Source organism: Vidua macroura, chromosome 3 (assembly GCF_024509145.1).
Source record: "Vidua macroura isolate BioBank_ID:100142 chromosome 3, ASM2450914v1, whole genome shotgun sequence".
In the NCBI taxonomy this organism is placed as follows: Eukaryota; Metazoa; Chordata; class Aves; order Passeriformes; family Viduidae; genus Vidua; species Vidua macroura.
The window spans coordinates 2750844-2778822 of record NC_071573.1 but is presented as its reverse complement, the minus strand read 5'-3'; the positions used below and the strand labels follow the sequence as shown (position 1 = coordinate 2778822).

Genomic DNA, 27979 nt, shown 5'->3' with positions numbered 1-27979 from the left:
GCGGCCGGGCAGGAGAAGGAGGAGGCGGCGGCGGCGGCGGAGGGGCCGTGCTCGCTCGCGGTTGCCATGGGGAGCGGGAGGGCGGCGCCGCCGCCGCTGCGCAGGGAGCAGCTGCTCCCTGACACATCCCCCCGCTGCCATATTGTGTCCGCCGCCGGCCGCGCGGCTCCATGACCGCGGTGAGTGCCGCCCGCGCCCGCGCGCCCCCACGCCTGCCTGGGCTGCCCCCGCGCCTCTCTCGGGTTTAGCTCTCGGCTTTGCCGCGCGTTGGGGGGGTGAGCTTTTTTTGTTCCCGGCGCTCCGCGAGGGTTTCGTGGGGGAAGGGGGGAGAGCGCGGGGAGCGTGGCCGGTGCCGGGGCAGGCGGTGTGGCGGGTGTCCCCTCATCCCCCCCCCCCCTCCCCGCGCTGGGACAAGGCGCGGAGGCGGCGCGTCCTCCACAGCCGCTCTCGGTGGCGGTGCGTGGGAACGGCGGGGTCCCCGCGCACCCGCAGCTCCTCCTCCTCCTCCTCCTCCTCCCGGCGCGGAGCTTCCGCCCGCGGGGCTGTCCGCGGCTGACCGCCCCTTCGCCCGCTCCGGCGGCGGGGCAAGCCCGCGCTTCTTGCGCGCTTCCCAGCCGGGATGATGGAAGACGCGGCCGGCCGGGAGCTGGGAGCGCGGCCCCGAGGTGCTCCCGGCCGCCGGGTCACCCCGTCAGACTCGGGCGCTTCGTTTGGTGAAATAAAGGCGCTCTGGGCGTCGTTCCGCCGCGCCCCGTTGTCCCCGAAGCGGCGGGAAGCCCGCAGGGATGTGCAGAGCGTCTGCGGCTTGCAGGGGCGCTCCGGCGTTCCCGCGTTTTGGGGTAAAATCCAGGAAAGTGCTGGCGGAGTGCTCGAGGTCAGGCTGGGATCTGCACGTGGCCCTTCGGAGTTTTCCGTCTTTTTCGGGATTTTTTTTTTTTTTTTTTTTTTTTTTTTTGGTGAAGCTGGGCGCTGAGTTGGAGCAGCATCCCAAGTGCCTTCCTGCCTTACTCCTGCTTGGACACACCGTCGTGCTTGGTGCTCAGGTTCTGTGGGAGCGGAAATTGGCTTTTGTTGGTAAGGGTCTGGATTGTGACAAGGCCCAAACAAAGAGTAAAAGGAACAAAGAAATAAAATAAACCTTGAAGAGGACCCGATAAACTCACGTGCCTGCCTGTGGATGGATGTTGTGTTCTAAATGTGGAGTTAAACGTGCTGAATTGTGGTGGACTTAAATGCCGAGGAAGCAGTTTGAATAGCTTTGTGCCTAATCGATGAAATCAAGATAACTTTATATATAATTTACCATGTGTATATATGCACACAGACACTCTTTAAATCTTGTTATTGGTGGGCTTACATTTAGACAAATTTAGTAGTAGGTGGGTTGTAATATATTGACATGTGAATCATTCCACTTCAGCTCTATTTCTTGGATTGGGGTCTTTTTTTCCCCTCCTTAAAGTCTGGTGTGGTGCTACATCTATGCAAGAAAAATTCAGCTGGCATTATCTTATGTCAGGAAACTTGAAGTAGTTTGAAGGTTGCTGGTTTTTTTTTTTTTTTCTTTTCCCCTTGGCAGGTGCCTACTCACATTTCCCAGGCTCTGCAGACGGTAGTTGGACACGAGTCTGAACTGAAAGCTTGATAGAAGCAATTAGTGCAGCACAGGGCTCGAGCTGATGAACTTAGCCGGGTGCCAGGGTGTGTTATCTCTGAGCTCAGCCACGCTGCTGCAGCGGATCTGCTGGGGCTCACTTGTGTCCAGCTGTGCCACTTCACTTTTGTAGAAATAGGGAGGAGGAGGTGGTGGTGCTCACTTTGTGTGTTTGAGCTGCCTGAAACACGTATAGCACTCTTCTGTGCTTTTAGTATTTTTTGCTTGTGACCAGACGTGCCCATAAGCTGGGCAGGGCTGCTGTGCATGGTTTTTACACCTGCAGACTGTGGTGGGGATGCTGTGTTGGCTGCCCTGCAGGTCCTGAAGGGAGCTGGAGGCAATGGCCCTTTATCAATCCAGGCGTGTGGCCCTGAGCACTCTCGGGGACCTTGCTGGAATAAAGCTTGGTTGATGTCTTTGTTGGCAGCGTCTCGACCAGAGGATGAAGTTGTGACCTGCTTTGGGTACTGCTGCTGGGGCTGTGCTGAAGGACCTCCTCAGGGATTTTGCAGCCCAGAAGTAAGATATTTTTTGTCTAAAAGGGGCACCAGCCAAGGAGTGCGCTGCCTCAACAGCTCCAGCCCCCACAGAATTTCTGCTTGAGGAGCCTTTCAGTGTCCTCTAGAGAGCTTGGGATTGAAGGCACCACCATTGCCAGCAAACCCCTGTGTCAGGACGTGCCAGTCCAGTGAGTGGTGGAGCAGATAGAGGTGTGTGTAATGGTCCTGCTGAACGAGAAGTACTGCCTGGCAAGTGAGTGGAGTGCCTTGGAAACAAAACAGAGGCTTAGGGACGTGTCAGGCTGAATTTTGCCATTTTTATTAACCACGGGCTCTGTTCCGCTCAATGCAATAGACTTGAAAACGTGACACGTTGAATAAAAGCAAACTCTCCTGGTGAATTACATAGTTTGGCATCTGAAGATGCTGTACATGGGTATGGTTTGAACTGGTGAGGAAGCCATTTGGTTCTCGTTCACAGCTGTTGGCTCCCGCAGCAGGAGTAGAAGTTTTCTTGTTGGTTTCACTGGGGTTGTAATTCCACCTTCCTGCTCTGTCATCTCTCTTTGCCTACTCATTGTTGGGGTTAAAAGGAGCTGGTATTTACGAGAGGAAGTACCCCAGGCTCCCAGAAGACTTTTTCCACGTGCAGGTTTGTGATACCTTATCAGAAAGAGCTGCACAGAGGGATTATAGCCAGCGAGGTGGCAGAAGGGATGGGCGTTGGGAGGAGTGATAGTGTGCCCACAGCCACCGCTGCCACGCATCTCTTGATGCTGTTCCCTGCTTTGGGATAGTCTTAGTGCACTACTGTGGTGCAAAACAAGCTGTGTGAAGCACAGCTTTCCTTGCTTGGATGGATGGGAAGCAGCCTCTAGTCCCTGTAAGTAAATGGCTGTCAGCAGTCTCGATGAATGCTCACGACCTTTCAGCAACTTCTGGGTTTGGCTCCTTGAGCATTTGCGGTTCCTCCCCTCCTGGTAAAGGAGTGGGTTTTGTGTAAGCTCATCTGTAGGATGTCACTGCACTGATGGCAGCTTTTCCTGGGGGAAGGGGATGGAGGCAGCGGGTGCCTCATCCCGGTGTGCGTGTGTTGCCGCTCCACAACTGAAATGGTGTTGGGCAACTTCCTGCGGCTCGGGGTGACTCACGGCGGAGCCCGGCTCTGCTCTCGACAAGTGCTCGCTTGCAAACCCTGTCCACATGGGCAAGCTCCCTGTGGCTTCATCTGGGGTGTCTCTTTCCAAATCCAATGGCTCCCTTGTCTCGCAGAGAGGACACAAGAAACCCCTGGGGTGCGGCTTCACTTTTTCCCTGGCTCGATCTTTATGTGTGATGGGTGTGTGTTTGTTCCTGTCACGTTGCACCTGCTGATTTGGTGGTGGTGATGGTGAGCTCTCCATCTCATCCTCATCCTACACCATGCTGGGTAAAAAAGCAGGCAGTGATGTTCCGTGGCGCTTCCAAAATACAATTTAGCTCAGCAAGAAGAGACAACTCGCAGTGCTTGGGTAATAAATTACATGGAATGGAAGAAGTACTGCCTGATGGCAGCCAGCATCTTTATGACCCCTGGTACTCTGCCTGCTCCCTGTAAAACATTGTGGCTGTGGAAGCACGAGGGTTGGGTCACTGCAGGCTGGGAGGGTGCTGCTGAGTGCTCCGTGCTGGCCTGTATGGTCAGCAGCTGGGAAACATGGCAGCTGTGTTTGGGGCAGGAATACCCATTTTATTGAGTGGCTGCTCAGGGGCACCACGACCATTTTAAGAGAACTCTGTAATTTGTGCAAATAGGAATACGTATACTGAAAGTCAATGATGTGAATTTTGACTTCTTTTCTTGCTGAGTGCATTCAAAATGTTTTCCCGTTATGTTCAGACTAGACTTAGTGCTCCCTACTTTTTCCTCAAGGGTTGGAGAATGTTAGGAACTCCATTAAATTGACTACTGCAGGCATCATCACCCACCCCTACTCTTCTGCACACTCAGTCTTCATGTCTTCTCTCAGGTTATTTTCAGTGCATTCCTATCTTACAGTTTGTCACTACTTTTAGTTTCCCAGTTTAAGCATGGTCCCATGCTTGCTTTCTTTTCAACAGTGTCACTGGGTTGTGTTGTGCTTAGATTTGGGGCAAGCGCATGGTTGCCTAAAAGCTGAGTTCTGGATATGAAGAGAGCTCAGCACCTGGAAAAGTTCCATGAATTAGGGCTGAAGGAGTGGGAACTGGGGAGCTTCCTGCTAAACAGCATCCACTCATCCATCCCTCGTCCTCTGCTCCGTGAGGATCATCCCCAGACCAGTTATCAGCCAGTTTGGTTTGGTTTAGGGATGTTGAGTAGTCAAAAGTTGGAGAGTTTTTTGTTTGCTTGCTTGTTTGTTTAAACAGAAAGCCAAATTCCACACTGGTGGAATAAAATTAAAAGCAAGTTGGCCAGGGAGGTTAGCACAGTGAAGAGTTTTGCTTTGCCTTCCCTGGGTTCTGGAGGAAATCTTGCACTTTAGGAGCAGGAGCTGGGAAGCAGCAAGGGGGGACAGCTTTGCAGTCATGAGGTTGTACTGGTGATGTGCAGCTCCAGTGGTGCTTTCCAGTTAAATCTTGCAGAAGGGTCGCTTGGGGTGAAGCTTCAAGTTGTTTGGTTTCCACTGGAAATTGGGAGCTTCGGTACTTTAAAGGCAGAAAAGCTGTATGGGGAAAAAAAAAGCTTTATGCTTTTCTAGTGTTGGTAAATTGGTACTGACACCAGCTGAAATGTAGCTATGTTCACTTCTGTTTCAAGAGGATGGTAGAGAAACACATAGAAGGGTTACTCTGGAAAGGGAATTAGCATCAGAATTATTTTGCAAGTCATTTGCTCAAATGGCTTGTGAACATATCAGTGGTTTGCTTTTTTTTTTTTAGCTCAATATTGAATTTGAGGAAAATGACCCATAAGCATCTCTTGAAAAGCTATTGGCTGTAAAGCATTTTTCTTGAAAGCACTTATTTCCCTCCCCTCCCCTTTTTTGGTGTCTCACCAAAGGTTTTCCTTAATAGTTAAATTTCATTGCTTGTTTGGGTTTCTTTTTTTTATTATTTTCATGTCCCAGTTTCTCTGTTAGACTTATTATGTGCATGTTTTAAATCTGAGGCACGGGGAACCAGGTCCAACAGTGACTGCAGCCTTTGGAAAAGCTTCACATTTGCAAAGTCTCTGAAGGCAGCAGTGGAATAAATGTCCCAGAGGCTCTGGGTCGTGTACAGGGTCTGGATTTGGGTCAGGGCATGTCTGAGCTCATGTATCACTTTCCTTTCAGATATTTGTTTCAAACACAAACCCACTTATGTGTGTGCATATGTGTGTATTTAATTTAAAAAATTGTAAACTTTTATGAAAAAAAAGTTAGATGAAATCTTTCTCTTGCTCCCTGCCCTTTCCTGGGCTATCATAAGGGTTTGTTTAATCCCTTCCCTATTGCAGGATTTCTTAACTTTTCTTAATATTGGACGTTTGAATTGATTTTTGTTACTTTTTTACTTCACCCTGCCTTTAATTATATCACAGGGTGTGGGAGAACGTTGACATGAGAGGCTTGGAAGTATTTCTGCAAATGCCTGGAAAACCTCTCTTCCCCTTTGAGCCCACCAATGCCAAGGTTCAAACGAAGCCCCTGAGCTTATGGCTTGTCCAGTTCTTTGGCTGATTGGTTTTGTATTCAGGCTGGGTTTGAGAAGGTGATAAGTGCCTTTTAAATGTTTTTTTTTAAACCCATTATTTTTAATTTCCCTCTGCTTTGCAAGGCAGGAGGAGAGGGAAGGGCCCTGCCTGCTGTAGGCGCTGCCCTTGGGAGCATCTCGGCGTGTCCTTTGTCACCCAGGGGTTCATCTCTTCCACAGACAGCGGGTCCCAGCTTGCTGAAATCTGTGCCTGAGAGGTGGTTTTATCCTCAGAAGACTGCAATGCCTTTAGTTGTCTTGGATACGTGACATCACAGTGTCATAATCAAATATAGGGCTGGGGGAGGATCTCAGCTGACCTCCAGCAGGGGTGGGAGGTGTGCAGGGCACACAAGGGAGATGAGTGGGGGGAAAGGTTGAATTAGTAGGGAGCAAAATGGTTTGGTGTCATCCTTTTAATGCTCCTGGTCAGGCAGATGGGTGCTTTTTATTGATGGGTTTGCATCAGTCATGCCAGGATTTTTTTTTGTTTGTTTGTTTGCATTATTTTGTTTGTTTGTTTTTGTTGGGTTTTTTTTTTTGTTGCTCTTCCCTCCAACGTGCAAAGACTTGTAGCTGGTCCTGTGCTATGTGCCTGATGACTTGGAAGTTTATCCTCAGCTTGGGTAGGTGAGCAGTGCCAGTCATTTATTTGTCTAATTCTTGGGCTGTTTAGACAGCACATATTGATGTAGTTGAGTCAGGACAAGCTTCTTGTAGATGCAATGGAATATGAAAAATCAGTAGAGGAGTTTGCTGTTGGTTTATTTTTGTTTTTAAGCCCAGAGGGAAATCACTGTGCTGTTGGCAGGCTCCAGGTCTTCCCACTATTAACAGAGGTGACCTAGTTGCTTGGCTGGTGCTGCAGAAATAAAAAGGTGCATTTAGTTGTGGAGAAGGTTGTCCTAACCTGGGGCACCGATGCTGTGCAGGTGCCAAAAGGGCACCTTTCATCTGATGCCACTGTAAAGAAGGATCAAGCAGCAAGAGCAGCTCTGTTCTCATGCTGACTTGGTGTGGACAAGGCTGTGGCACCTTCTGACAAAAAGGCTGAATTTTTTTCTTGCCAATTCAGTGGGTCCAAGCGTGGTGGCCACTGAAATGATACCTGTACACTTACACCTGCAACGCTGCTGAGTTTGGAGGAGGTCACCTTTGGTGGGATGGTGGCATCTGCCCCGGCTTTGTCCTTTTGGCCTGGATTCTGCTGGAGCTGAGACTTCTTCCAGGAAGGGCTGCTGCAAAGTAAACGTGCTTCCCTGCTTTCCTGAGGATCTGCTCAAGTGGACTTCCAGTTTCATTAAATGGTTGACCTTCTAATAAAGCAACTTAGTCTTCATTAAGTGCTCACACATCAAAGCATTTGCTCCTGTGGCAGAACATAGCAGTGCTCAAGGTCTTCCATCAAAATTCAGTCAGAGCTGGGGGTCTTTGTGGGATCATGCAAACCTGGTTTAACCCAGATGTGCTCTGTGAGGCTGAGGAGCTTTCAGTGCTCATAACGTTTCCCAAACTTAGCCCTCCAGTGAGTTAGAGAGAAGGCTGCAAAATACAGTACCTTGTCTTGAGATCTGGAGTCTCCTCTGATCTGTTTGTGCTTCTCTGGACCTGACTGCTGCCTTGATACACCTGCAGCCTTAATCAGCCCCACCAGACCTGGGCTCTGCTGCTTGGGTCATGGTGCTCTGGAAGAACGGGTCTTCACTGGGCTTTGGGTGCTGGACTGGCGTGGATTAGCAGGGAGGTCTGCTCCTGGCTTTTATGTGATGCCAAAAATCAGACTGCTGGAAGAAGGTTGTGTCTCTTCACATCTTTTCTGATGCATCCTAACTTTTATTTGAGCAGCCCCAGTTGACTTAGCAGCCTTTTAATCTTCTTTCCCTGGAATCATAGTCCTCTGTCTGTAATTACCATGCAAGATGATGTGCATGACCTCCACTGTGATACTTTGAGGGGTAAATGCTTTGTTTGGCCTTTCTTTAGAAGGTACCAACAGGAGACAGATCCTTGAGTTCCTTAGGATTTGGATGCATGAGGCTCTGCTTCCAGTTGGAAGTGTTAATGCCAGCAAACAGCAGCGTGCTGTGTCACTCTCTACTCCTTGGTAGGGTAAAGCACATGGGCAGAGCACAAACCCTTCCCTATTTTTCAGAGGTGTGCTTAAATCGTATTAATTTTGCATTTGCCTGGCTGGAGGTTGCCTTCTTGCCTCTGCTTACAGGGCTGGGGCTGTCCCCATGGGAATTATCAAAACATCTGCACTGGAGAGCTGCTTCTGTGCTTTTTTCTTTCTCACGCTTTCCTCTCCTTGCTCTTACTGTGGTTTTTCTTCTGGGTCATCCTTGAGCACAAAACCCTGCCAGCTTACAGCAAAGATGGCTTTGGTGAATTCCATCACCCTTATGTAAAACACGAAAGCCCAAATATTGGAAGTGGGAATCTTGAAAGTGACATCTTGGAAGCTGTGTTCTTACAGTTGTGTCTGCTTGTAGGTAATCAGAGCACACAGTGGAGAAAAAAACCTGTGGATTTTGGATGTCATTAAAGGTCTGTGTGAATGAAGAGGGGTTCTGGAGAGCACACAAGCTGACCACTTGTGTGCCTTCAGATATGCTCCAGTGGCACTGGTGTTGCTCCTGTGACTTTTTTTTTCTTATTTATTAGTTGATAATAGTCTAATATGGCCTTTATACTTTTCTAGAAAAAAGAAAATAATTTCTGATATGTTCATGTAGAATGGGCGTGGGGTGGTGAACTAGGATAAGAAGGTAATGAGATGTGGATTTTTGTAATGCATCTACTAAGAGAAACGTGAACCTATATTACTTACTGTAAGTATGTTACCTGCAAATAATTTTTATTTCATGTGGGGCATTAAATATGCTAATGATTCTCTGCTAAAACACAGTGGCATGCAAACAAATAGTGCACTGACACCACAAAGTCCACCTGATTAAAAGTGCCAGCTTAGTAAGTTGTTACATTTTTTCCCTTATGGTTTTGAGAAGACTGAGCGTGCCTAGGCCATTTTTGTGTTGAAAACAGACTTTATTGCCCCCTTTCCCCTAAGAAGAGTACAGTGAGCTCAGACTTGCATGTGTGTGTCAGCATGTGCACGTTCTTGATCTGCCATGCTGACGGAAGATTTGTAAAGGGAGATTTCGTGCAACATGAACCGGGAGCTAAAATTACCAAAGCACGGCTGTGAGGTGTGAGCTCCTGTGTAGCTGCCTAAAGAGGTGCTCGACAAGGGGGCAAAGGTAATCAGTAGGAAGAGAGCAGAGCAGCTCACGCTGCAGCAGAGTTGGGGTTTGTCTCACTGTATGAATTTTATCACCAGCTCTTTGTTTGTTTAGTTGTTTTTTTTTTAATTGAAGAAAGGATTGAAGAAGTGACATGAGCATATGTATATATGGCTGTGTTTAAAGCCAGCCATCTCTGACTGCCACTATAAATCTGCTCTGGTGCCTTGGGGGAGAAGTAAATTGTAGGGAGAGCAAAGCTATTTTTGACCAGCTATTTCAGCAGCTCACTTTGCTTTAATTTTTTTCTTTTTTTAAATACTGACTGAGCTGCTAGTTAATCATACCTGTCCCTGCACTTAATAGAAACAAGAAACAGAAAGTAAAAAAATTGATGGATGTTTTCCAGCACTGCTACTGGTAAGCAGAAGTGCAGGTGCTGGTGCAAGAGCGTATGAGCAGACGAAGAGAGGAACAAAACCTGCTGGTGGGAAACACGCTGTGTTTCCTGGGGGAGGCACAAATTCTGCACCTGATGACTGCCTGGCACCAGGCAGGGGCTGGCAGGGCTGGGGAGCAGAACATGGATTATCCCGTTGCCTTTGTGTCACCACGTCGCTCCTCCACTGCCCGTATCGCTCCCCTTCTCCCAAAAAAAACGAGGCTGGGCAGTTCTGCCAGGGGCACGGTGGGGCTGCCAGCTTAGAGCTGCCTGGGTCTGGGGGTGGCACAGCCAGGCAGTGGTAGGAGGAGATGCAAGAGCAAGGAGACAAGTGTTTACTGCAAACCGGTGTAAGAAAACGTGCAGTAACTGCGTAGAGCCGTCTGGCGAGATGTGATATGTCCTCATCTTGAGCTCTGGCACTGGGAGCTGGAGCATGAAACCAGAATGATAGTGCTTACAGGGACAGGGAACTGGAATGGGGTTTGGGTTCCTCTTTGGTTGTTTTGTTGGATCTTTTTACAGTTAATATCAACCTCAGCGTGGCTCTGTGCTATTTACAACTGTGAGCTGCATCCATAGTTGGAGTGTCTTATGCCTGTAGTGTGCAAGTACACCCCCTACATCTGTACAGTGCTCACATCAGCAGGAAAAAAAACAGCTGTTCCCATAACACAGTTTGCTAGAAGACCCTTTCTGAAGCTCTACAAGCAAGGTGGTGTCTGTTGGTGTAAGGCCTCTGAAGCGTGGATAGCCTGTTAGACCTTGCATTGAGTGGCAGTGTTTTATAGATAGTATTATGATTAGGGTTTTAGTGTTTTGTTGTTTTGGGGTTTTTTTAATCTAAGTGGTGAGCCAGTGTTCCTGCAGGTCTGAGCTGCCTCCCCAGTGGTTGTTGGTCCCTTCCTCTTGAGAACTGGTCCCAGCACTCTCTGCTCTGCAGGGAAGCCCAGGGTAGGGCAGCAAGCCTTTGCAGGAGGGGAAAAAGATCTTTTGGACTCAGGCAGCTCTGTGGGACACAGGTGATGAACAGATAGGCTGGCCAGATCTTCCCCTGGTAGAAACAGGCAGCAGCACTTGGGAGTGACTGTGACTTGTAGGGGTTGTAAAGGTTTCATTTGCACTGAGACCATAAATAGACTTTGTGCTGATTTAAGTTTTGCAATTCCTATTTCACTCTTTGGACACGAAAGGCAAACACTTCTAAACAGGGTCAGCTTACAATATAATGAGTAACTTAAGAGTTAATGTGAGATCTGAATGGATTAGATCCTACTTGTTAAGGTCTTTTCCAGGTTTCAGGTGTTGACATGAAAATAACCATTATTTCTGTGTCTGAATTGGTGTTTCTACATAGATACAGCAGTTTCCAAGTGCTACCCATAAGCTCTGCTTATAAACCGAGGGGAGTTTCTGCTCATGAGTTTAGTGGGAGGCTCCTGTTGGACCCTGGCTCTCACCAGTGGCTTCAGTGTTTTGTGCACAGCATGGGTGTGGCAGCAGCTCTCTGGCCACCGAGAGCAGGCACAGACTTTCCCAGGCATTCTCCCGGGGAAGGCTGTGAGAAGATCAGAGAAAAAGAACGAGAAACGATTCTTCTCTCCACTTGTTGCACCTGCTGTTGTGCACGTGTGGAATGTGTCATGGGGATTTGTGTACCAAAGGGGGATTTCTTTACTGGACACTGGATGGTGTTTGGGTGGATTGACCAATTAGGTAAAAGCTGTACCGGGCTGGCTGTAAGGGTTACTGAGTTTCTTGGTAAGTGTAGTATACTATAGTATAAGATGATATAATGAAGCAATTGATCAGCCTTCTGCAGTGGTGGAGTCATTTGTAATTACCATCAAAATTACCATCTGGGGGCCTGAGGTGGCACATGGGGATGGTGCAGCCCCGTGCTTGGGTTTGGTGGGCTCCTGCTGAACGTGACTGGGGTAGTTTGCAGTGATGTCTGACCATCTCCTTTGTTGCAGACCAACCAAGCTAAATGGGTCCAGTCACTGGAATGACTCCGGATAAGAAAGCTGAAACGCCCGGAGCAGAAAAAGCCGCAGGACTCCGGCAGTGCCATGGGATGGGCAGCCTGCCCGACACGGGCGACGCCGGCAAGCCAAAGGCCACCGTGGTGGACAGAGATTCAGCAGATGATGAGCTCACAAATTTGAACTGGCTGCACGAAAGTACTAACCTGCTAACAAACTTCAGCCTCGGCAGCGAGGGCCTTCCAATTGTTAGCCCCTTGTACGACATCGAGGGTGACAGCGTGCCGTCCTTCTCACCGTCCTGCTACCAGAACCCTGAGAAGAAATCCTCCACTTCCAAACCCCCTTACTCTTTCAGCCTTCTCATTTACATGGCGATTGAGCAGTCCCCCAACAAGAGCTTGCCAGTCAAGGAAATCTACAGCTGGATCCTGGACCGCTTCCCCTACTTCGCCACGGCCCCCACGGGCTGGAAGAACTCGGTCAGACACAACCTCTCCTTGAACAAGTGTTTCCGAAAGGTGGAGAAAAGCCATGGCAAGGTGAGACCTGGCAGGAGAGAGGTGGAGCAGGTTGGAAATCCAGGGAGAAATGGAGAAGGTTCTGTTGTTCTTAAGCACGTTTTGTTTGGGTCGTTTTCACCCCACCGTGTTGTCTTAGTGCTTTATTTGCAGATGGAGGTGGTTTGGAAATGCTGCTTCTGTGGAATCACAGGATGACAAAAGTCACTGGGTTTTGTTATTTATTGTTGACCTAGGTACACCCAGCTGTGGTGCATCCTTTTTAAATCTGGCACACATGCAGTTGCAAAGGACTCTTGTTTCCATTTGCTTAAAATTTTGTTAGCCTGCAATAACCAGCCTGAAATTTCAGATAACTCTCCTAGGATTTCTTCTTGTTGAAGCCTCTTAAACCAGTGCTTTATTTATTTTCCAGTGCTGAAATTCTGGGGTATGTTCCTCCTTCCCTGCTTTTCCAGCATGGCCATGGCTACAGTCACACTGGCAAGCAGGGCTGGCAGGGATGTGGCCCCTCTGGGTGCAGATGTGGTCCCCTGCAAGGTGCCCTTGCTTGTGGGCTCACTGGATGTACGTGCTTGAGTGTTCTCAGTCCAACAGCTTTCTCAGATATTAAATTGACTCTTCCACTTGTGATCTCTTGTTACACTTAGCACAGCTCTAGCTTTCCAATAACCTTACTAATTCCTGCATTTAATGGACTGTAATGCTTTAACATCTGTCATAAGATAAGATGTGCGTGTCTGTGTGCTGCAGACACACTTTTTAAAGTCAAGGATACTCTTTTATGTGCATGGGATTTTACTAGTGACTTTCTTCCTCCCTCTCTCATTCCCCATCTTGTTCCTCAAAGAGCTGGCTCTGACTTAAATAAACTAACAAACCACATACTGAAAGTCAACAAACAAGTCCTGTGCTTGGAGGTCAGGCTTGGTGGTAGCAGGCTTGTTATCAGAAATGCCTGCAATGCTTGGAGTGCTTGACAGCTTCTCACTGTAGAGAGGGGTCCTGGAGCTGAGTGGGCACTGGGGAGGACTGCCTTGTACTGATAGGGCTGAACATTACTGCTTCTCAATATCCCTGCTTTTGCATTAAATTGTTAGGGTGTTGTTTTCACAAGCAGCAGCTTTGCCCTGAAAAAAAAAAAAGGTGAGTTTTTATTGCAGTGTGGCAAGTCCATTAACTACCCCATTGCTGAATCCTGCTGAGCCTTAGGATGGGCTCTTAACGTGGCTCAAGGTGCTGTAATGGGGTTACTGGGATGCTCAAGGTGTCCCTGTGTGGAGGACTGGATCTGAGCAGGGACCACACGCTGCTTTAGGTGACAGAAATGCTGTTAAAGGCCTGGGTGGCTGTGTGCAAGGAAGGTGACATGAGTTTCAGAAAAATTAGGGCAGGAAAGGGAAATCTAAATTGGTATGAATTGCTTCTGTCTGTGGACCTGCCCTTAAATGCTGTGATGTTTTCCAGCCTCATGGGTTAGGAGTTAGCAGTCAAACTTGTTGTCTTGGCATTTGGGTGGCAGGAGCTTGACACTGCCTGGTGCCCTGCTTACCCTGGCATCTCCGTGGGTATTGCTGGGCTCAGAGGATGGCTTGCTGCTCGATGTGACATCTCTAGTAGGAAAAGCAAAATGCAGAATATCTCCCACTGCTACCAGCAAGGTGATGCTGATGTGCTCTGGCAGTGGTTTCCCAGGGCTCCAGAAACTGCAGAGCTGTGTAATTCTGAAGAACAGAAACTGCGCTTACCAAAAAATACCACCCCAAAAAAAGCCCCTCCTGAAACTTCTCTGAAACTTCCTCATTTCCAACAAGCAGCAGTTCAATCTTTATCCTCTGCTCTCCCCTAGAAAAGGACCAGATGAGGGTACTGCTCCAAATTCCTCCTGCAAAATAGGTGTGTGACACACAACAGCATGCCTGAACCCCATGGGAGATGATGGAAATGCTGCAGACCCCTTTGGATGAGCTCCTCAGGTGTCACTTCTTGGAGCAAGCAGCAGTTGCTCACAAGCTCATTTTGCTGATCCTGTTGTATGTAGCCATGTGCTAGCCATGCCTCTGGGTGCTTCCCTGAAAGTACAAGATAATTTTGGGTTTTTTTTTTTCCTTAGTTGATGGCATTTTGTACTTCAAAGGGAGCACGCAATGAGTCTGCTTCTGTGCCAAGTGCCTGTGGAAGCAGGAAGGTCCATGGCATGTTGTATCAGAGGAGCCTGGTTTACTTGGTAACCAGGGTATGAAGGGTTTTACAGCCTTTCAGATGAATCTGAGCTCTTGTGTTGGAAGAGTCTAGATGTGTGACAGTAGGGGATGGATGGTCTGTGCCCCTGCATCCCAGGGCAGGCTCTGCTCTCTGACACCTCCCTGGCTGTCAGCTGTGAAATCATCTCTTTGAGGTCAGGCAGCAAAAGAAGGAAGAGTCCATCCTCATCTTGGCCATAATGCTGATATTTTGTTTTGGGTTGGAAGTGCATGTTGAAGGAAAGCTGATTTTTCCTCACTTACCCCCCTGAGCTGGCACAGCAGGGCAGTTTCAGGACATCTGCACTGGAATAATTTTGGCTGGTGCTGCCCTGGAAGAATTTCTGCAGGAGCACGCTTACTATGCTCTGAGCATTGCCCACAAGGCCCTGCTGGTGCAGATCTGAGCAGAACATCCAAGGCACAAACAGGTGACCCCTGAGCACCAACTCCGTTATTCTGGAGAGCTCTTTCCACCAGACTTGTTCCCCATGATGTTGCAGATGTAGCTCTGGATGGTCACATCTGTGGCTGATTGGGGTTCAGGGGTCTAGGACAGCATCCAACAGAGACTGGGGGAAGACTGTCCTTGCTTGGACCACTGGAAAAAATGACACGTTGTGGTTTTCTTTTAATGAGTGGTGCTGAAGGGAGAGTAAGTGCCTTGAGGTGCCTCATGAGCCAGCATTGCAGTCAAGAGGAGGAAGTTCTTGTGCCATGGGATCAGGATGCATGGACATCATCACTCTGCTAAAACACCATTGCCTGCTCTGTGTGCACAGAGCACACTGCTGCTGTATCTAAGTGGTGTGTCAAGGCTTACCCCAGGTGACAGACCCACGAGCTGAAATGCCTTTTCTTTTAGAGCTGCAGTAGAGAACATGTCTGCAGTCAGCCAGGCAGGTGAGATTCCCAGTGGGTCTCTGGTAATGGTGGTGATGAACACCAAGGGGGTGATGCTGGAGCAGTCCCAGGGACACCTGCTTGCCTTCCAATGCTCCTGCTGTGGCCCTGGTGCCCCTGAAGATGTGGAGGTGTGATTGTGAGTCAGTGATCCTCAGAAGCTACAGCTAAAGCTCTTTGCATCTTAAGCACTGTCGTGCTGCCTTGGGCTTGGGGAGAGAGGCGCCTACGCTGTGATGTTGCTTTTTTTTGAGGGAGCAGCATCTGATCTACAGCACAGGAGGACCTCAGGTGAAAAGGGGTTTGGGGCTGAAAGCCATGAAGAGTCTCCCTGCTCTTTGCTTAGACTTATTTTTATGATTGTGGCATTGGGAGTTACTCATTAATTGATGCTGAGGAGAAAAGGTGTGAGGAGGAAGGATCAGCATCCACATCAAACATGAATTTGGCAGGCTCCTGCTTGCATGGATGTGGCCCTGCCACTGTTTCCTCTAGAGGCTGGGGGTTACAGGGCTTGAATATCTTCAACAAATGTCCTTTTCTTGGTAAATATCTGGTTTAGGTGTTTGTGATAGGTTATTTTTTTTTTGTCAGGAGATGGTGATAAACAATCTGTAGCTTTCCAAATATTTGAGCAAAGTGCAGGGCAGGTCCCATCTGTATGCCTGTGGAGATAGTAGAGAGATGCCATTTATGTGCTAAACCTTTTGGTGGATGTATTTTAAACCTCCTTGCACACAGACAGTGTTTTCCAGTGGTTCACCTTGCTCAGGTGGATGCAGCTGGTGAACACTGTCCATCCCTGCTGGAGCCAGGCTTGCTGCAGCCAGGTGTGAAGCTGATGGAGAGCTCTCAGCAGCATGAGGATGTGTGCCTGCAGGGAGCCTGAGCCACCAGCACCAGCTGAGCTGCTCTGCTTTGGCTGCTCCTTGGGTTTTGCTCACCCGACTGGTGTGGGACTGTGGTGGGGTGGTGGTAAAGGATAAGGCTGGATCATGGGAGGCATTTTGTTTCCAGCCCACATTTCTGTAATCCAGCCCTGAAATGCTCGGTGCTGGAATTTACAAAATAGCTTTAAATACAAAATAGCCTTTACAAAATAGCTCCAATACTTCAAAATGTAGGAAATCTTTTCCTTCCTTCATTTTTGCCTAGATAAAATCCTGCAAGTCAAATTAGAAACATTAGATGCAGAAAAGGTGATAGACCAAAAACTAATCTCAGAACTATATGATTGCCCTTGTTTTGAGCTGCAGAGCAAGAAGAGCCTGGTGGCCTCTTTTCACTGACTCTGGAGGGATTTTTTTTCCTCTAGATCTTAAGTAAAAGTTACACCTACATTTCATTCCAACACTTGCCTCACTGTTGAAGTGAAATACTAACCTCCGGAGGCAGTTTAGCATTTTAGAGTGTCCTGAATTAGTCCTTGCTAGGAGAAATGGCACAGTGTGTTCTGGCTTGTTTTAAAGCTGGATATTGGTTCTGTGGCATTTCCAGCTCCAGCTGTGGCAGGCTTTCCCCTAACAGTGACACTTGATTTCAGACCTGGGCTGGACTTCTCCCCCTGCCTTTGCTAAGCAGAGGGTGCAAGCAAAGCACAGGAGCAGCTCCATCATCTCTTCAGCTCAAATGTCTACTTTTAGCATCTCCAAAGGTGGGTGGAAGTGCGGTTTCACGTTACACATGACCCAAAGAAGAAGTCACCCTGTTTACTGCCTGTTGCATCGGATCTGTCAGTATGTGGATGGCTTCAGGGCGTGCCCGGGTTCAGCTTGCTGTTGCAATACCCACCCAAAATCCTTGTGTTATGTTGTCAGGGCAGCAAGCTGGAGGAATACCTTGCTGGGAAGATCAAAGAGGGAAACTAACCCCCCAGCAGCCGAACTGAATGAGGCATGAAGCAGAAGTGCTCACCTAAAGTAGCAGATAAGGTAGCAGATAAGCAGTGTAGAGAAGTGGTTTGCTGCTCAGGGGACTTTCTGCTGCTCCCTGGGGGCAACAGCCTCCACACTGTGGAAGGGAGGGAGGAAAAAAAAAAGCCAGTTGAGCCTGGTTGGGGTACTGGGGAAAGGGGTTTGGGAGAAGCAAAGGATCAGGGTGTAATTCTGTCACTGAGATGAGGGATAGAGCCAGCTGAGAGGATGCCTCCTGTTAGTATCTAGGTGGTTAAATCAGCCACCATGGCTGTTAATTAATTAAAAGTAAGCTTTTGATAAGTATCTTATAGGCTGTGCTCAGTTTTAGCATGAAAAGGTAAGTATAAGGAAGATTCAGGTTAAAAAAAGTAACTTGGAGAGATGCAGCAGCTCAGAAACGTTCGTTAAAGGCAGTGGCTTTAGCTGCAATTGCAGCTGCATCTCTCTCTCAGCTGGGGCTCTCCCTGGCTTGATTTTTCTCTCTTGATAGCAAGGTATTTCCTCTTCTCAGAAACCCCCTGTGACTTAAACAGAACCACAGACTTGCATGCTTTGTAGGTCCTTCTTAGTCTGGGGTAAATCATGGAGCATCCATCCATAAATTGGTATTTTTGGCCCCCATGATTCTGGCAGGAAGAGGCCAGCTGGCCACTGTGGGCTCACAGGAGCTTCTCCATGAAGCTTGGGTTTCTGCTGTGATATTTAGCCCCCCAAAAATCCTTTGGAAGGATCTTACTGTTCAGGTGTACAGCTGCCCCATCCTTCAGTCGTGTATATTTTCCATTTCTGTAGCATCTGTTTTCCCCAAAAAATCTGGTGCTGCTATGTGCAGAGCTCTTAGCTGATCTGTCAGGTCAGTGATTATAGGATTTCTATTTTGGAATAGAACTATTTAATTAAGTTGCAAGAAGTAGCAGGCCCCAAAAAAACCCCAGGTTCTTTATTTAGTAAATTCATGAAGAAAGCTTTGAGACAAGCAAGAGGTGCTTTATCTTCCTTAAGTTTCAATATACCAAATTTAATGTAGAGAATGACTAGCACAGGGGTGCTTACATTGTTAGATGCATCAAAAATGCATTCATTAGGTTTTCAGATTCTGAGAAAGTGGGAATAATCCATTTTGTAGCTGGACATGGAGCAAGATCCTTTTCCAGGGTGGTGTAAAGTTTAATGAGTATGTGTCTATATCTAAACCAAGGGGAAGGTGCTTTGGCTTCTTACCTAGAAACCTGTTAAAGAAAAGATTGCTGATCAGTTTACTGATGCCTGGACAGGTCCCTAAACTCACAGCTGTGCTTACTGAGTGTTAAAATAAGGTTTACAGCATTTAGGGGACAAATGGGGCTTTAGAGAAGGGATTTTGGAGATGCTATCCTGACCTGCAAGATGGGTGCTTCAGTAGTGTATAATGAGGGTCTCGGGGCCATTTTCTCAATTTTGGGACCATCCAGGATGGGACTGCCTGTGGATGTTGTGTGTCATGTGCCTACTACGTGCAGTCACTGCACTGTGCTGCAACTTGGGGATATTAAATTAGAAAGGACTGTACCAGCCTGGTCCTGGATTTTCTAATTTGCTGTGCTTTTTCATTGCAGGTGAACGGAAAAGGGTCCTTGTGGTGCGTTGACCCAAAATACAAACCCAATCTTGTCCAAGCACTGAAAAAACAGCCTTTTTCCTCAGCACTTGCATTTTATACTCCGCCGGCGTCGCCACCCAGGTAGGTGGGGTTCTCATCCAAGCAGGACACGTTGCTCCGGGTGGCAGAGGGTGTTGAAGTGCTGTTACCAGAGCAGAATTTGAGTGGGCCTTAGGTGGGATCATCTGGGTGAGGTGGGGAGATGCAATGAGCTCAGGCTTCCCAGACAGCACAGCTGGGCTGTGTTCAACTCTCTTACTAACTGTGGGAGAGTGTAAAAGAAGCAGGTCAGGGGTGTGCTGGCTGCTTTCTGGACAGCCCAATTTCTGCAAGAGGGCAGGCTGTCCTGGGAACTGGAGCAAAATCCTCTTTCAAGCACAGTCCATCAGAGCTGTGCTAGGCTGGTGCCTGCTGTGGAGGAGTGTTGGAATCACCCCCAGATTGGGGTGATTCCCCACCCGGGTGGTGGTAAAGTCTCTCCTCCAACCCAGGCCTTCAAAGAAAGGCTCAGTAGTCTTCAGTTGTCTGGTCTCAAGGCAGTTTATTGCATGTTATCTCAAGGCACACAGACTCCCTGACATTCTCTCTGACTCCTTCTCCCTCTGCGTCTCTCTCCGTCTCCCTCGCCCAAGGGGCTGGTGCCATCTTTTATATCACACATTACGTGTTAAATGTTTATGGTTTTTCCCAATGCCTATTACCTATGTTGAACAGTGACTTTCTACTCTAAACCACTCTGTGAGTGCCAACATCACCAAGAACATGGGGGATAGGAAGGAGAAAGAAGGACAGGGCACGCCCAAATCCCTCCATCTTAGAACCTCTGACCCCCATGTACAAAACTCAGACCCCTCTGTACAAGGCCTAAAACCCCCCTGTACAGCACTCAAAAATCCTTCCTTTCACTTTGTGATTACTTCTATTATAATGTCTAAACTTTTGTGATTTATTGTTCTCCCTGCAAAGTTGGTAAATTGTTCCATGGGTCAAACTCAAAGCCACAGGGGTTTCTGGCTGCCTGCCAGGGTCTCAGAGGCTTCTGCCCTGGACCTGGAACATCCAAGAGTGTCTGAGGGACACCTTGGGTTCTGACAGAGGAGGTGGGTGTCTTCTCATGTAAGTCACTTGTCGGGATATAAAATGTATCTATTCTGTGCTTTTGTCGAAAACAATGGACTTTTCCACAGTGTGAAGTGCTGAGCTGCTGCCCTGAGAGGGTTGTTTTTCTCTGAGGCTGTTTAAAAGCATTTTGCAGCAGGGATGGAAAAGACAGCCTTTGCCATAAGCATAGTCTGAGGTGGGGCATGCAGGACTTCCTTACCCACACAGTTTAAGATTAGGCACTAGATTTTGGAGAATTTGAAGTCAAACTCATATAGAGTTTGACTCAGAGTTCCTGAGCAGAGGAGGAGGAGCAGCAGCTGGGTCAGCCTGTGGAGGCAGGAGGACAGAAGGCAGCGCAGCACGTTTGGGTGAGCTCGGTTCCGAGGGAGGCATGTGGCTGGTTCATCTAGTTCAGGGAAGAATTTGGGTGAGATAAGAGGTCATTAAGGTGTCTGTACATTGCCCTATGCCTTAACCTTACTGCAAGGAGTTTCCTTAACAAACAGGAGGAACTGGGATTCCTGGAGCAGGATGTAAGACTGATAACACTGAGGAGACATTTTCTCAGGGTCCAGCAGGACACTGACCCTGGGAGCTGCTTGCACCACTGTGCAAGCCTTAAGGGCTTGAGATTTTCTGTGTGGCACGGGCTTGTCCAGTGGGGTTTGTAACCCACAAGATAAAACCAGGGTCTCTCTCCAACCCAGGGCCATGCTGGGCTGGAACAAGCCAGGCAGAGGTATCCTGTTTTCCAGCTTTCTCTTGGAATTGGGAGCGCTACTAAAATAACCCTGAAGCATTTAAATATTAAGAAAACAGTCAGATTAGAAACTGTGAGATGACTGGTGGTTTATGGGAATAAAGATTATTGAAATGTCTGTAATGGGGCTCTAGAGGATGATGCTTTTACAGGCTTTAATGCCTCTGTGTAAGGGGATGGACCTCTGCTTTTGGGTACAACTCAAGTGAAGCTTTGGAACTTGAAAGCTTTAATGCTCTGTCTGTGTTAGTACAGCCAGACTTTAAAATGTAGAGAATAATCCAGATGGGAAGTTGTCAGTCCTGCCAGAGGTGCAGAGGATTGACAGCCTCAGCCTAGGGCAGGGAGTTCAGAGCCTTGACCAGTTAAGCTTTTAAAATCTCCAGGGTCTCCAAGATCAGTGCAGCTGAAGTTGTGTTAAGTGTGGTTTACTTAGCTTGGATAAATGCAACATACCAAAATTAGGTGTGAGGAAGGAGGCATTTCATCTGCATGCTTAAGCACTTGGAAGAGCAGGACTTGAATTTGAAGCTGTTGTTTTTGGTAACTTTTTTTTTTCCTTTTACTGAAGGGCTAGTCACACTTGCCAACAATTACAAGGAAATCCTGGATCTAATGAAGCCACATGGCAAAATTCCCACTGACTTCAACACGGGAAGGGTTTTGCAGTGCTTGTATTTATAAGTATAAGAAACAAAATATTAAGATCCCAAACTGCTCCCTAATGAAAACTGGTTTATTTTCCTTCAATAATAAGGAAACAATTATGTGACTTTTCATCACACGCAGAAAACCAGATTTTTTTTTTTCCCTTCCATGCTTAGATTTGATTTAAATTCTGCCCTAATTTTGGGGAAGGGCCCCCAAGGATCTGCCTTGTTGTAGAGAGGGAGGAAGCCCAGAGGTTCAGCTGGAGAGAGGCTGAAATGCTGTCCAAATTTATCTTCAGAGTAATCCTAAAATTCAGCTGTGGCAGCCTGTGAATTTTCCAGTGGGAAGACTGGTGTTCATGATTATTTTACAGTGTGTTTGTGGGGAGTCTGCCTATCATTCAGCACGATTTTAAAATAAAATTTAGGCTGTTGCTTTGAGCAGAAGCTTTCCAAAACTGTAATCTGTGTCTAGTGACACTGAAATGTGTATTATCATCGATGATTGGCATGCCTGGTGCATTTTATTTCTGCACAGCTTGTTCAACAAGTCCTTGTGAAGCCCCTGGCTGCATTCTGGTTCTAGTGCTGCAGGAATGCCAGCCCTGGGGACAGCCACAGTCCTCATCTTGCTCAGACCTTATGCCTGGCTTGTCTTAATCAATACCAGGCATTAATTGACTTTGGGGGAGCTCTGTGTGGACATGATTTTTGAAGGACCTGAGCTTAGACAAAAGGATGATGATGTTTATCATCTCTTTGTACACTGGGTCTGAGGGCTGCACAGCCAGCCATTTTGGGTTAGACCACTGCTTTTCTTTATTTTAAATTTTTTTTTCCCCCCACCCCTTTTTGCATCTGTTCCCTTTGCACTCTGTGGGTGCTACAAGAAAAGATACCAGACAGTGAACCCTATTTTTGCACATTTTTCCCATTCAGCTGAGGGTTCTCTTGCACGTTGGGCTTGAAAATTCTGTCATCACCCTTCAGATTGTTCTAGCAGCACTATAAAAGATGCACATTGCTACATTTCATGCAATTTTAATAGTATGTACTATTTTTGTTATAGTTACTTCTAACTGCTCATTGCTGTATTTATAATAAACTGAATAATTAGGGCTGGGTGTGTAGCAGAAAAAAAAAACAAACATGTGAAACCTTTAACTTGCCCTTTATTTTGTGAGGGATTTATGGTACATTTGTGCAAAGCTGATCTGATAATGAAAAACCACCTTGGATAACATCAACTTGAAAATCAGCAGTTGTCTTGATTTGGTTTTTAATTTGGTATTACTTTTTGTTTTTGTTAATTGCCCACCACTGCTTGGAAAAGCAGATGATCACAACTGGTCCTTACCTGTCCTCTGAGCATCCCTGTATGAACTATTGTTTTGTTCACGTGTAGGTTTTATGTACTGAAAAATACATACCTTTGTTTAAAATCCAGCCTTTAGGCAGGTGTAGAAAATCTGTACAAGTCAGTGACTGTTGCCAACAAGATTTTTGCTTAGTGTGTGTATTTGGAGGTGTTTTTCAAACGCTGGTGATGGCTCAAATAGTGCTACACAAACCATAAACCAGTGCTGAGCCATCTACTGAGGGCAGCAGAAACTGCTTGCCTTCCTGTGGAGAATAGGGTTAGTTTTGTTTTCAGCCTTCTGTGATCATAATATTTTGTCTGCTCTACTTTGTACCAGTCATTTGCCTGATCAGGGCTTGGCTTTGAGCTGTTGAATTTCTTTTTCAGTCGGTCGTCGTCCCCTCACTACCTGACTTCAGTCCTTCAGCAGACCCACGGCCGAGCTCTCAAAGGTAAACTCGGAATTTCCTTTCACTCTCCTCCCCTGGTTTTGGTCACAAACATGGGCTGCAGCCCAGCTGATGTTGTCTCTGTCCCTGCTCTGAAGGGTTTGCTAGATGACAAAAAGAGCCCAGGTGTAGTACAGTGCACGTGTGTTGTGTTAGCTGCTCGTGTGTTAATTTTAAATCCACGAGGTGAAGTTCGGGGTGTAATTGGGGCCATCTTGTTCTGACAGCAAAATATTCAGCACATGCATCACTCCCAAGTATGACCTGCTTAATGAATAGTTCAGCAGAAAATGAATCTGAAAGCTGCTCATCTCTTTGTCAGTTTTACTGGCTAAGAACTGAGAACCAAAGGTAGCAAATGTTAGTGTATAAAATTTGTGGTACCAAGAGGGAGCTAGAAAGTGTGCTGGGGCTTGCAGCATTTCTTTTGAAGGACCCAGTTGGGCACAGCTCCTGCACCTTGCTAATAAAGCTTAATTAGGCTTGTCCTAGACAAAAATAGTCATTATTTTGGTTTTTAAGTGCTGAAAAGTGAACAGTACTCATTTTTAAAGGGTTGAGCCTAACAAAAGGTGTTGCAGGGGAGTGTTGTTACAGCTCTTTCAGCAGGATAGTGAAAGGCACTGCCCAGGTGGGACCTGAGCAGACACCCAGCTCCCTGATTTGCTGGCTCAATAGGCTTAGAGGTGAGGAAGTTGCTTTTATTTTTTGGGCACAAACCAGGAGCTTTGGTTAGGCAGCAAAGCCAAGGCTTTTTGGAGACCAAGCAGCTGCCTGGCCCACAGGTGATGATGGCCATCCACCCCAGAGGTGGCATCTGGGTGGCAAGGAAGCATCCCTTGGCTTGGCTGGCTGCTGCAGGGCTGCTGGATCTGGGGTTCTCAGGGCTTGTTGGAGAACACAAGCAATCCCTCTCCTCCTAAGGATTTTGCTGATGTATCCCTGTGACAGGTTTGGAGGTTGCCAGTCGGATGTTGCCTCATCCCTTTAGCTACACCAGAGGTGCCCAAATTATGACAGGTATCTGGTATCATTTAGTTTCTGCATGTGGGGGAGCCTGTTCAGCATTTCTCTGGCATTAGAGGCGAGCCATTCACGTTCCTGGGGTCCCACAGGGCAGCTCTTGTGCAGATGAACAGAATTCCCTGTAATAAGGTGCTTCCTCAGCCATTCTGCTGGAGAAATGTAAATTTGGGAAATACTGCACTGCTGAGAAGAGCAATCACAAATGAAGCCAAAGCACATTATGAGTGGCACAGAGCACTGCAAAGAGGCCACTGCAGAAGTGCCTCTCCTCATTCTTTGGGGGTGTTAAGGTGCAGAAATACTCTTTGTAGGTAGTAATCCTGCATTGCATTGATGCCTCTGGTTGCTTGTCATTTTAACAAGGTGGTGCTTATATACCAGCATCAGGTGATAAAATAAAATGGCTGGGATAGCAAGTAAGGAATGGCAATATTTCACTTCCTGATTACACCAGTGGAGCAAAGTAATTCTTCATGCTTTATTTTTCTAGTTCTTTTTGTCAGTTGAGTGCATACAGCCTATGAATTCAAGGGCTCTGTTTCTGCCAAAGAAAGCCAAAGCAGAAAGAAAAAAAAAAAATCACGAGTATAGTGGGGTAAAGCCAGTATGCTGGATTTAAAATGAAAGGCATGGAAAACAAGGGGGAAAATGTGTATGTTTTATAACCTGTGTTGGAAACAGCAGCTCAGTCCCCTTCCCATCTTGGTACAACATTCCCAAGGTGTCATGCTCTTCAAATTTCTCCTTGACCGGGGTTTGAAGTTAGGGAGAATTATCAAGATAAGGAAGTCACACTGACAAACTCTGCAGTCCCCCTCCCAATACTACCCTCCCCTTAAATTCAGTAATACAGTTAATGCCTGTAATGTGGGGAAGAAAGCAAATGCCATCAAAAATGACAGTGCTGATGTTTTGCTGTAGCAGTTCCCCCCCCACAGTTGCAGTTGAGCAGAACTGAGAGCCTGTTCTGCTCGCTGCTGGTCCCTCCCAGCCCTGTTCTCCACTCACTGCTCATGCATATGTACATACCTGCCTACACCTCAGATGTGATCTGCTCTCAGACACCCAGGCTCTTGTGAGAGCTCGCTATCTCTGTGCTCCTGTTTGCCTGCTTAGTCCACCATACCTGTTTCTGTTCTGTATAAGGAGTATTCATCCTCCATTGCAGAAGCGAGCCAAAGAATGGATTGGATTTCCTCTTCTTTAAAGGGCACGAGGGTGTCCTGAAATGAGTGGGAAAGGCGTGCTTGTTTCTTTTCCCTTTCACCTTGTTCTGGTTGGAAATGTCACACTCTGCCCTGTTATCCTCAAGGTGCCCTTCAGAAATGTAAGCAATCTGCTCTGCAAAGGATGGCATTTTGCAGCAGTGCTTCTCACTGCAGCTGACAGTGCCACAATTCACCTCAACCTTTTCTGTGTGCCTATTTATTATTTAGATCCCCCTGCTTTCTAGATTGAGCAGTTCAGTGCCCTCTCCACCCCGTGCAGTCTCAATTTCTTCCATTTGACTTATTGGTGTGGAAAATTCTGCTGGAGGAGGGAGGTGTGCTGAATTAGTGCTGCGTTAATGGGCACGGCTGCCCTGGGCCCTGCATGTTCCCACAGCCAGGGTATGGAGCTGCTGAAGTGCTTTGCTGTGCCGTGGCTCTAATCTTCCTCTCCCAACTGGTACAAACAAAAGGCACTTGTTAAGTATAGCAACAGCATTGTCACATGAAAGTCTAATTGTGTCACTGGTTCTTGGCTTCAGTGAGTGCAACGTGAGAGCTCGGCCTTTGAAATGTCATAGTTAAGGTATGAGACTGATCTGGAGCAGTGTTGAGCTGTACAAGGGTCATGCTTTGTCTGAGTTTGTACATTCCCCCCACCCTTGCTCTTTGGTGTAGGCCAGTACAGACAAATATATATATATATGTAGTATTCTTTGTGTATTTTAGAGGCCTTATCTTGTCGGGCTTACCTGAGCTCTAACATTTTGCTGTTTCTGCTTCACAGAATCTGATATTGATGCTGCTACTGCAATGATGCTGTTAAATACTTCCATTCAGCAAGGGATGCTGGACTGTAAGCATAAGCCATTTTACTCTTGTTTTTCTGCTCTACTCAGTAACTAAATACTTTCTGTATAAAATTTCAGGAAACAAGTATGGTCTAGTTTCCAAACAGTAAGAGTAGTCAAGAAGCAATTCTGGTTTGATTGTTCTTTCAGCTAGCATTGCAAGAGTTTTATTAGAAGCAGCCTTTTTTTCCTTTTCCCAGTTAATTTTGATTTTTTTCTGCAAAGTTCTATCCCTGCCCTCTGTGCTAGATGGTAAGAAGAGTTTCTTGGCTGCTTTGATGCCTTGTGAAGGCTGACCTAGAAGAGAGACTAGATGGAGTTAAAGAATAAAGTAGGGATTTATTTGAAGGCCTCAATGGATACGCCTTGGGTAGCACAAGAGCCCAGCCAGGGCTACACCCAAGATGAACCCAAAATGGTCACAAAATGGGCAACTGATCACGGGGTCTCAGGCTTTTGTTAAGTTCTGATCCATTTGCATATTGGAGCTAATTGTCCAATTCCAGCTTTAGCCCATGCAGTCCCATCCTGCTTGTTTTTCTCTCTTCGGTCCACCATTGTTTCTGCTCATGGGCCTGAGATTTGGATCCTTTGTCCTTGGTCCCCAGCTGGAGAAGGAATTGTTTTGTCTATACACTTTGTGTAAGAGGTTACTATCCCCTAATACGAAGCTCAGAACCACACACTGAAGCAGCACAGAATCTGGAAAATATAAAAGCAGAAACCTGAGGCATTGTTTCCCCCTCTGTTCCTCTAGCTCTTAGCTGAGATTAGGTGGTGACTGTTGTCCTCTGTGGGTGACAATAAACGGGCACGTTGTGCCATTAAGTGCTGGAATTCAGTTTCCCTTGCAGCCAGCCAGCGTGCTGGTGGCGCGGGAGACCTCGCTGGGGCATTTGCCTGCTGACACCTGCCGTTCTTCACAGGTGAGAAACCTCAGCCCCTGAAGGCGCCCAAGAAGAGGAGCTACGGCAGCGCCTTCGACGCGCCCGGCTCCATAGCCCTGCCGGAGAGCGACTCCGCGGCCGCCAGCATCGACCCGAGCGAGGATCACAACTACAGCGCCAGCAGCATGGGCTCGCAGCGCTGCGCCTCCCGCTCCAGCGTGTCCTCCCTGTCCTCCCTGGACGAGGTGTACGAGTTCATTTCCAAGGCCAGCCACGAGGGCAGCGACGGCAGCGAGGGCTTCCACAGCGAGGTGGACACGGACGGCGACTACGAAGACGATCCCCTGGGCGACAGCGGCTACGCGTCCCAGCCCTGTGGAGATGCCTCCAAGGAGGGTCAGCCCAGCCAGAAAGTACTCGAGGAGCTGTGTCAGGAGATCGACGAGGAGCTGAAGGAAGCAGCAGGGTCTCTGCTCCACCTTGCTGGCATCCAAACGTGCTTGAGCTCCTTAATAAGTACTGCAAAGACCCACTGTCACAAGCAAAGGAAAAAATAGTATGTTTGTCAGTGTTGAATATATACATATATTTTTTTTAATTGTGGCAATACTCTTCTACTTTTGCCCTTCACAAGGGAGATCAAAGCCATAAGAGGACTCACTGCTTTTTTTTTTTTTTTTTTTTTTTTGGCGCAAACTATAATTTAGCCATTTATTTTTTAAATCACCACCTAAAAAGAAAATATTTAATCTTCTCAAATTTGAAGATATGCATGACTTGTGAAAACCCAAAAGCATACTTCTTAATGGTCACTTCTTAATTTTTTTTTTTCCTTTTCGATAGTTGACTTTATTTTTTTTTTCAGAGATATGTTTGTTCAGATGCACACTGTGGATCATATTTGCATCTCTGCTGGCCCCATCTGCAGAGGTGAATTTCG

At 47.3% G+C, this 27979-nt stretch overlaps 1 protein-coding gene across 1 annotated transcript; it reads left to right on the top strand.

The window, feature by feature from the left end:
* Positions 1–140: 140 nt before the first annotated feature.
* FOXN2 (forkhead box N2) lies at positions 141–27714 on the top strand. Its single transcript, XM_053974212.1, has 6 exons — positions 141–179; positions 11514–12064; positions 18701–18825; positions 23006–23070; positions 26089–26157; positions 27079–27714. Exons 2-6 carry the CDS (start codon positions 11528–11530, stop codon positions 27594–27596), a joined length of 1314 nt encoding a protein of 437 aa, XP_053830187.1. The 5' UTR covers positions 141–179; positions 11514–11527; the 3' UTR covers positions 27597–27714.
* The last annotated feature ends 265 nt before the right edge of the window (positions 27715–27979 follow it).

What these genes read in the sequence shown, in the direction of transcription:
- FOXN2 (XM_053974212.1), top strand. Translation starts at nt 11,528, where the DNA reads ATGGGTCCAGTCACTGGAATGACTCCGGATAAGAAAGCTGAAACGCCC. An exon ending in TGGAGAAAAGCCATGGCAAG is followed by an intron (nt 12,065 to 18,700) that starts GTGAGACCTGGC and finishes TTTTCATTGCAG; the next exon opens with GTGAACGGAAAAGGGTCCTT. An exon ending in TCAGCAAGGGATGCTGGACT is followed by an intron (nt 26,158 to 27,078) that starts GTAAGCATAAGC and finishes CGTTCTTCACAG; the next exon opens with GTGAGAAACCTCAGCCCCTG.